This window comes from Pangasianodon hypophthalmus, chromosome 18 (genome assembly GCF_027358585.1).
Source record: "Pangasianodon hypophthalmus isolate fPanHyp1 chromosome 18, fPanHyp1.pri, whole genome shotgun sequence".
NCBI classification, from domain to species: domain Eukaryota; kingdom Metazoa; phylum Chordata; class Actinopteri; order Siluriformes; family Pangasiidae; genus Pangasianodon; species Pangasianodon hypophthalmus.
In genome coordinates, this window is record NC_069727.1 from 15,104,568 (window position 1) to 15,115,148 (window position 10,581).

General features: G+C 37.7%; 1 protein-coding gene across 1 annotated transcript in view; it reads right to left on the reverse strand.

Moving 5' to 3' along the window:
- LOC113532299 (xylosyl- and glucuronyltransferase LARGE1) overlaps positions 1 to 9,963 on the reverse strand; it is a 73,938-nt gene extending 63,975 nt beyond the window's left edge. Inside the window, exons 1-2 of the mRNA XM_026923621.3 lie at positions 9,697 to 9,963; positions 1,965 to 2,150 (exon numbers count right to left, since the gene is read on the reverse strand). Of these exons, the coding sequence (XP_026779422.1) occupies positions 1,965 to 2,064 (100 nt within the window). The 5' untranslated portion in view covers positions 2,065 to 2,150; positions 9,697 to 9,963. The remainder of the gene's footprint in view (positions 1 to 1,964; positions 2,151 to 9,696) is intronic.
- Between the last annotated feature and the right edge of the window lie 618 nt (positions 9,964 to 10,581).

The window sequence follows — 10,581 nt, forward strand, 5'->3', positions numbered from 1 at the left end:
TCAGACAGCTCACCAACTTTGGGGAAAAAAAAGAAAAAAAAAAAAGATGCCATCTCTGCAATTTGCCTTAAGTTTTAATACGTACTCAGGAAATCTTATGAGCACAGGCATGAAGTTGATCCAGAAGATGGAGTAATTAATACAGCATTATATTGGCGATATGTATCAGTTCAGTCCCAAATTCCAATTCCCAATTCCCATTACCTTCAAGTGTTCATAAACTTGTCATCTTTCTTTTTTAGCAATGGACACTAACCTTTCCAATTTTCCATGTTACAATACTATTTAGTTTAAGAAGCCTTGTAACATGTTCCCAATGACATTTTGTTTGGGTGTGATTTTAAATATAATCTTAATATAATAATAATTAGAGAGACGACATGTTGTTTTTTTAAACTTTCAATACTGTCATAAAATTGCTGCATGTTTCAGATAATGATGCCTTTATAAAAACTGGTGGCCAGTGAAAGGTAAAACTGGTGGCTCTGTTATGCTGTAGGATTTTAGTATCATGGTTTGGATTCCCTTAGAAGAAAGAGTCAGAGCAAATCAATGTTTATTCTGACGATTCAGCTTTAGCTTATGAAGAAACATTTCTGTCCTGATGGGAGTGGCCTCTTCCCGGGTGACTCCGCCCCCCCAACAACAGGGCACAAGGGCTCATTGAATGGTTTAATGAGTGTTAAAGTGATGTAAATCACATACTATGGCTTTCACAGTCACCAGATCTCAAACAAATTGAACACCTATGGGAGATTTTTGGATCGATGTGTTAGACAGCGCTCTCCACCTCCAACATCAAAACACCAAGCAAGAGAATATCTTTTGGAAGAATGGTGTTCATCCCTGTAGTACAGTTCCAGGGACTTGTAGAATCTCGGCCAAGGCTCATTCTGATAACTCAACCCCTTAGTAAGACACTTTATATTGGTTTTTCCTTTAAATTGTCACCCATCTGTACATTTTTATTTCAAAATTTCTAAAAATATTAAAAACTCCCAAACCAAAAGTGGCACATTGTGAAAGTTGGTTTACAAGTCTGAAGTTGTGGCCATTACACAGAGCACTATTTAAGATGTTCAAGTTCACTGAGCCAAAATCGGAAGCTTAATAAATAATTCACATAACTAATAATGTGGCGGCAGGGAAATTTCTCTTTGGGCCACGAAGTCATTAAAAGCTACTGGACTAAATCATTTGGAGGAAGTAATCAATTTCAACCAGGGTACAGTGACTCAATTCATCATAGTAAGAAAATAAACAGCCGAAATGAGTCTGTGATGAACTTTGATGTCATTTTCCAATGAGGTGAAAGAGATACATTAGGATAGAGGATACATCTAAGATTCAAGGAGTGCAGAAGAGTGTTTGTGCTCAAGTAAAAATCACTTAAGACAACTGAAGTGACTCCACTGATGTAATTCACTGGATCATTTCTGCTGTATCAAGTGTTTACAGCAATTAATCTGACAAAGGCACATTTTTGTATTTTGCAGCCAAAAAAAAAAAAAAAAAAAGAAAAAACTGGCTTGTAAATTTAAGTCACTTTCTCCATTTTTAGCTATTATTATTGTTGTGGTATTCTAAAATGCTATGGTCACACTTATTTTTCATACAAAAAGAACAGTGCTGTTGTCTCATTATCACCATTGTCATCATTTAATGGCTCAAAATGATGCTTCCTTTTTTTAGCCGCATTTTATTGACAGCACTGAGAATTAGTCAATACTGCACTACATTTAACCAGCAGCAGGTAAATCCAATTATATCCCTTGTTAATGGCTTGTGGATCAGACGACACAATGTCCAATTTCTCTAGAAGAAATTTAACTCCAAGTCAATTTGCATTTAATGAAAGTGAAATCATGTCTGCTGCTTCTCTGCTGCTTTCATGCTGAGACCTCCTCTCGCCTTCCCCTGCCTTGCATTTGTCGAGAATTACTTTTAGTATTATTATAGATTACCTGTGACGTTCGACAGATATAGCCAGGTGAGGCCTGGAATAAAAAGCAAGGCGACGGATGCAGCCAGGAACTTCCTGCGCCCACGACACATTCCCAGCATCCTCTGGAGCCAGAGAGGGGGCAATCAGGAGGCTGAGAGACCTCTGTGTAGGCAGTAGATGTTCACCAGGTAGTGCATGGCACTGTCTAAAAAGAAATGGAGCGTTATTGAAGGCAGAACTCCAAAGGAGAAGCTTTACTGTCAAAGTAGGATGTCACACTGAAGGATTAAGACTTTAAAACTTTATTAGCACTGGAGTTTAAGCAAAGGCAGACGAAATATAGTGTTTATATAGATTATTCCATTTTTCTGCACTGTAATGTTAAATTCATCACAATCACCATTCATCGATTTAAGGTGTAAAGTCTGATGTGTAAACAAGTTCTCCAACAGGCATTTGTCTTTCTCTTATGATGCACAAAGCTGTTCACCTGACACTAATCTTTTCTCCGTTTGTGATCACTTCATTTGACTGGTGAGGACCGACACTGAGAGCACAAGTGCAGGCAGCACAAAAGCAAAAGAAATGATTTGGGTCTCACACGGCTGTTCCACACAACTGCGAGATGAGTCTTTCAATGCCAATAAGTGACCCATATTACTGTCAGAATAAAAGATCCTGGCCCAGCTTAATTGCAGGTGAAGGGGCCTTACAAGCACAAGCCGTCTACCATGTCACGCTCTAGTTCTGAAGGGAGACCGATGCCAAGGCCATTGAAAAGATGGAATAGAATGAAGAGAATGAATGTTACTTTGAAGGAAAAAGACAGAACACAAAAGAAAGAAAGGAGACATGGGAGGAAAGATGAAATAATGGAACAACACACAGATTATATTTTGACATTTGCAGTAGTATTGCAGTACTAATGTCACCAGAATTTGAACCACTGAACACTGTTCACACCATTGAAATAGTGATCATGGGTTGATTGGAGGAGGTGGTTGATATATTGAAAGGCACTATATTGAAACGAAATTTATTATTATTATTATTATTATTATTATTATTATTATTATATTGAACAATTGTGCAAAAAAAGAAGGTGCTGGATCAAGTGCTGTTTTAAAAGTTGTTAAATAATGATGATGGAAACCATACATCTAAATTAACATAAATTTGCAAAATACATTGTTAATTATGCTGCTTTTAACTCGATTTTGCAACTTGGAATTCGCTACCTCCAACCAGTAAAAGCCAAACAAAACACCCCCTCAACTACTCGTTAACCTGGGGTAGTCTTCTCAACTACGAGCTCCTTCCCTGTTCACGGAGTGACATCAAACCAACATGGCTGCTCACAGCATCAACAGTAAACAAAGTAGCATTTCTTACCTTTAATATGTTATACTGTATATACAAGCAGTTGCTTTAGCTCAATTAACATACAGATATATTCGCTTGTTAAATCTAAAACATCGAAAATAAGGTTTGCTGTTTGAGGAGGAAAATATACATCACATCACAGTTAACTGGCTAGCTTTTCGCTAACAAAAGATGAACATAGGTGTATCCGTTTTTTTTTTCTCCTCACTTTGTCTGTCGAATGTGACGAGGTTGAAAATGCCGTAATTCCAACTGGTGACTTACGAGGCGAGTCGAAAGCAGCATTACAACTAGGACCATTCATACAGCAAAATATTGGCAATACACTAGACTCTTAATACATGTTTTTTTTTTTTTGAATGATTGTCATTGTCTAAATTATATATGTTCACAATATTCAGTGCAACATCATTAAGTACAAACACAAATCAAACTAGTCCACTTTCTGAAGGATTTTTCAAAATAGTATTATCTATGCCAGCATAGCATAAAGCTGTTGGTCTAACTATTTTAGATTTGCTTATCACAAATATACCCTCATGCCATATTATAATGTAAAAAAAAACAAAAACTCATTTATAATTTTTTTTTTTAAACAAAATAATAAATATCAATCTGTGATTTGGTGAATTAATTACCATGCTTTGCACTTGTGCTCTATAATGAAGTTCTTTAAATCTATAAAAGTAAGTCATCACACTCATTTTAGATTTGATGTCTTATCGCCATGGCAACATCACCAGTCCTTATTTTCCCTGAAAAGTCTCACAGCTTGCCAAACCAAAACAGTGTCAGAATAAGTGAGAAACTGTAACCATCTCTGTCCCTCTCTCACTGTGCTGCTTTCCCCTAATAAAACACAGGACCAATAAGTCTATGTAAGTATACTGTTCCTTAAAGACACTGTTATGAACAAACACCGCTGTAGGATGTAAAAGACACACAATCTCACACAATCTCACCAGGGCTGAGCAACTCACTGACTTTTAAACATGTCCAATTCAGAGATTTATATTTCTGCATAGACATATGTAAACGTATCTGCATCCTGGCACAGAGAGGGGGTCTATGGGTAAACAAAATCTCAAGAATTCATTGTGTGGCTCTGCAGTGCTGTGTGCCAAATAAAAACTGTTTGGTTAAGCATAGCTAATAGCGCTGGGATGGGGACAAGACTCAAACAAACACTCGTCCAAACAAGAACTAGTGCAAAGGCAAAACGAAGACTTAAGATGAGCTTGGCAGAGTAGGTGACAAGCAAATCTTCAAAACGTTTCAACGTCTGTTTTGGGTGGTTATGTTTGTGCTTGCTATACACTGGTCCAGGATCGGCATAACGATCCTGCTAACGTTATTCCAATGTTGCCCCAATGTTTTCAGAGGAACACTTTTCGTAACGATCCTGCTAACATTATGCCAATGTTGTCCCAATGTTTTTAAAAAAACACTTTTGTAATGATCCTGCTAACGTTATGCCAACATTGTCCCAACGTTATCAAAGGAACACTTTTCGTAATGATCCTGCTAACGTTATGCCAATGTTGTCCCAATGTTATCACAGGAACACTTTTCATAACGATCTGGCTAATGTTATGCCAACATTGACAAGGAGGAATTAAAAGTGGCTGAAAGGTGGTGTGTCTGCCCCAGTGGTCCAACAGACAAAATTACATTTTCCCAGCAGAACTGCTGATGCTGGCCCAACATCGTTAATAAAAACATAATAATTAAAATAATTGGTATGTAACGTAAAAAAAGGCAACAGATGTTAATTAAATTTTGATCTCTTTAAACAGACCAAGAGAAAATCTGAACATTTTCACTGCTATTCTGTTAACGTGTTGGCTTTGTCTGAGTAAGTCTCTCTCAAAGGTCAGGGGTCATTCTATATTTACAGTCCATCACTGAACACTATGCAATTAAGTGCCATTTCACCCCAAAATCCATTCACAGTAAAAACATCATGCCTGGATTATTGTTCCATGATTGCAAATTGATAACATCAAGTGGCTTTAACGGAGAAATCAATACATCAGTCTGCTTGTTTATGGCAACATCTCAGATCATTTAAAGCATGCATCGGGAAAGATAATGGCATCCATAACTCCTGCAGGCTGAAACAATAAAAAAGCAACTTCCTACATGTGTATAAACACTGTGATTTGTAAATACAAACTGTATACAGCCTGACGTTCTGCACCGAGCCTGTAAGCTGTTCTGGATAAATTAGTGGAAAACAGATTTTTTTTTACAATGTATTAAACTTAAGTCATGGACAGAGCTCCAGATGCACAGCTCAGACACAGAAAGTTTCTTATATAAGACATTTGTCTGTATACTGTGCATTCAGAAACTGGAGGCAACTAAATTCAGAGTTATAGCTTTAGCTCCTTCCCTGAGTTATGAGAGGAACAGTCACAGTGGCAACAGTAAAAGAAACAGTAAAAAGATAATCATCACTGCCTGTGACAAGTGTTTAAATGAATGTTGTTTCTTTGTCTGATCTACCATTTGGTTGACCAGCTAACACTGGCTCCAACACAATTAATGATGAAATGATGAGGTATATAATGACAAGCTAAAAATTCTGCATTGTGACAAGAACATAAATGTAAAAAAAATACTATGGCGTTCAAAGTAAACAAAAAAATGTTTAATGTGGCTTTTCTTCAATTTTTGAGAGCCAAATGTGGCTCAAAAGGGCTTCCGAGGACAGCTCACACCAGTGGATTAGTCCGAGAAATTCCAGTCATTTCACTCTTGACCACATCATTTCAATTGTCAATTGTTTTTAAGAATTATAAGGCACTATTTGCTGTGTGGTACGATATACATAACCAGTGAGCAGTGAAGAGCAATGCTAGCCACACCACAAGAACATCACTACATTTCCCATAATGACTTTTTTTGAGTAAGCTTTACATCAAATATTCACAAATACATGTGTGTATTGCGAATGTAATGTAAATGAGAGACTGAAAGTCAAACAGAGATGCTTCCTCACTGTATTGCTCTGTGTGTGTGTGTGTGCGTGTGTGTGTGTGTGTGTGTGTGTGTGGTGGCTCTTTCAATTCTTCCAACAGTTATTCTGCTTCTTGCAGTACTTGTATTATTAAATCAGCTCATTTAACAGCTCCCTGACTGGACCTTATTCTTTACATCTAAATCACACTGGATAAAAATGTCTGTGGGGTTCACACTGAATGAGACACCGATAGAGATACTTCAGTGCACATGGGGACATTCCTGGACAAAGTTCTGAACATAGAGCTTTGCAACTTGATCGTGTTTGCAACTGGAACCAGACTTGCCACGTATATTACCTAAAACAAGCAAACAAAAAAAAAGGCCCCCAAGAAAAAACACACATACATGCACAACTCGCAAAATGTAAACAGCTGTAAAGCATAATCGAATTATAAGTCATTCTAATGTGATATTCAGTATTGCTTCAAGAGCTTTGCCATGCACTCCCTTGAGATAACCAGGCCTTTTCCCGTTTTCTTGTCTCTCTCTCTCTTTTTTTTTTTTTTTGCACAGCAGACCAAAGCACTTTACAAAACAGGGGAAATGTTAACTTATTTGATGAGCTGCATATCATGCATATGATGCATAGGCTACTTTTTTTTTTTTACTTCATAGTTTGATCAAATAGACATACTAGAGAATGCATTATAGAGAATCCTTATCCAGATTTAATTTTGATACTCAAACTTTACCAAACGACATGTTTTTCACCGCATACTAGTGCTGTCTTGCTGATTAATTCGGGTTTCATGAGTAATTTGGTTAACATGAATTAATGTTTTAACTCGATTTAGATTTGAACAAATGTTCTAATCAAGATTGTACAATTTAAATAGACATATTTAAATTTTAAATTAAAACATCCACAAATGCTATTTAAAAGTTTAAACCAATACGAAGGAAAAACACAGCCTTCTTAACCTGATAAATGCCTTCTACAGCCTGCGCTTCTCCCAAACACTGCACGCTACATTTCATTCACCTGGTTGAGAATCCCTAGAGGATATAAGCATATAGTTAGTTTATGTACATTAAATGAGTTTTAAATGGTGTGTGTGTTCTCTTTCCAGAAGGCACAAAGAGGTACTATTGAGGGTAACACCTGTGGAATGATTTGATTTTCCTTTACTTTCTCTTACGCTTAAAATCTGTTTTATTCTCTTTATATTGATTCTTATTATTTGTGAGTGTATTCTGCACGGCTGTTCTGTCCTGATATGTCTGCCCATGAGAGAAGTGGATAGAATGTACGTAAGGAAATAGATAAGTCATGTGAAGACCCTTTTATCATACAATGAGCTAAGCCCCTCTGAACATGTTATGGCATAAACATCCTAAAAACTTGTTATATATCGGGTAGGCTTTCACACATTCAGGTATACAGGAAGGGAGACAAGTTGCGTGACAAGGCTGAAACAGAACTCAGACTACACTCCCGTATTTCTCCGTCTGAAGACCTTCTACACATAACATTCATCTATTGTGAAGATCCTTCTCAAGATTTATCCTTCCACTCTGCATCGGACCTGACTGAAGCATTCTACTGGCGTAAAAGACAACACACCCCAATGACATAACATAATGCAGGGGTTCCCAAACTACAGTTCACGACCCCATGTGGCGTCACTTCACTTACAACAGGGTCATGAGAGATCTCCTCTTTTTACACCTCTTTTCTTTAGTAATTTACTTTACAAATTAACATAACATATATTGCAATGAAGAACAATTTTGTACACTACTATTTTGAAATGTCACTGAGAGTCACATTCAAACAATTAAGAGTGTACATGCTATTTTAGGCTTTTTCACTATCCACAGAGTTCAGCAATAAAATTGGACAAATTTTCCCTGTCCATCTACCTCCACTAGCTCCTCCACAACACTGAGTGACTCAGAGGAAGAACAGAAGTTAAGCTGGATTCGTGAAGCATCCTTGCATGTATTAAATCCATGTATCATTCAAAGCTGGATGTGACAGTAGAAATAAGATATAACCCTTTCAAACATACGTCTTTACAAAGCTGTGTCAAGAAATACAAGCTCGCTCTTCCCACTAGACTGGTACAGAAGTCCAGGAGATATCCCTTTATTTTAGTTGTCACTTATGTGACACATAACAGATGATATGATATATGGGGAAAATATATGATATATTTATATGATATATTTAGATAAATATATATAAAACATATGATAAAATGGGGAAAAAAACTGTATGGTGGTCAAGGCTTTGGCTCACAGAAAATTCATAATGTCCATTTGGGGTCATTTGGCCAGAGCCCCTGACTGGTGGTACAGTTTAGTGGAAACAGGGTCTATTCTGATGGAGTAAGTGTGCGTTCAAGTGCTCCTGGAAAGTTTGTATTTATGAGTTGGGAAGTCGTAATTATGATGTCAGGTGCGTTCAAGTCACTTTGGTCAGTGCGGTGGAAGATGGCGGTGTACCTTCTCTTAATTAACTACAAAAATACAGCAAGAGTTTGTAATTCGACTTCTAGAAAATGAAGAACAAAGAATCAGGTGTGTTTTGTGTGTGTGTGTGTGTGTGTGTGTGTGTGTGTTGTTTTTTTTGTTTTGTTTTTAATAAATTTATGAAGCCACTGTAAACTTTATCGTTACATAATAATTATATCATAACTGTACAATGCTATCATATTCTGTGCAGGCAATATGCTTTCTGTTTTATTTGATTGTAAATAAAAAAGCCTGACAGAGACATGTCACTGCTAAATCCCCATTCAATTTCAACTAATTTACCCTCAGCTCCATCATGTTTTCTTACTGATACAACACCCTGACTCGGAAACTCAGAGCTCAGAGCAAATCCCACTCATAATTACGACTTTGTGGTGCGTTCAACTCGTAAATACGATCTTTCCGTCTTGACTTGAACGCACCATAAATCACAGCACTTCCTTGTTCTCGCGCTGCAGTTTTTTTTTTTAACGCAGCCGGAAGTGACGTCGTTGAGCGCACAGTCAAAATGCTTCATTTGCAGTCAGGGTATTTTGTTATGGACGTTTTGACACTCCTAGCTTTCCATATTACCTTTTGACAAGTATTAACTAAGCAGTTTGAGTCCATAAAGGTGCAAAATACTGAGTGAAACATCACGACAGCGTGTTATTGTTACCATGCTCAGCTAGCATAACAAGCTAACCCAATAAATAAAGCCTTTTTTTAAAAAAAATCAGGTAGCATGTGCTAATGCTTCTGACACATGACTCCTCTGATCAGCCTACAGGGGAAAAAAAAACATAACATTGGGACAATTTCTGAAATTTCTGAAAAGCTGTTAGAACTATAAGAGCCATTGTCTACCATTATGGGTTGCTTACCATTGTAAACAATGCGCTATCTTCGAGTTTGGCATCAAAAAGCAGGCTTGGGGAATAGCACCACTCATCATCCACGAGCCGCATGCAAAATAATCCTCGATTGCACTAATTTTGCGTTGCCTTCCACTGATCTTTCACTACTAGGCAGATTGCTCCAGTCCTGCTAACTGAACATCCTTGTCTCCTTTCCCTCCCTCCGGGCCGCTTCCACTAAAACCTGGAGAAAGCTTGGGATCCGGCTCTGCACATGCACCCCCTCTCTCCTCATGCACAGCTACTGCCTGCTGTGGAAGCCCTTTTCCACCAGCCAGACAAGAAAAAGACATGCACAACATATGTTTTCTTTATTTTTGCCAGCAGTATGTCAACATTTTTCCTTTTCAAAAAGTTGACGTATTATCTTGACATTTTTACTTATCTCAGAACTGAACCAGTGAACATCCGACATAATCTTCCAGTAATAACTGGAAGAAAAAATAAATAAATTTTGAGATAACAGATTGGAAGTCAGAATTTTGACATAATAAATCAACATTTTGCCAAAAATCAAGAAAAAATGTTACGCAGTTCCTTTCTTTCTACACTATATGACCAAAAGTTTGTAGACACCTGACCATCACACCCATATGTGCTTGTTGAACATCTCATTCCAGATTTATTCCCCCTGTGTTTGCTGTTATAATAAGCTCCATTCTTCTGGGAAGGCTTTCCACTAGATGTTGGAGCGTGGCTGTGGGGATTTGTGATCATTCAGCTACAAGAGCATTAGTGAGATCAGGCGCTGATGTTGGTGAGGAGGTCTGGGGTGCAGTCGGTGTTCCAGTTCATCCCAAAGGTGTTCAGTGGGGTTGAGGTCAGGGGTCTGTGCAGGACACTCGAGTTCTT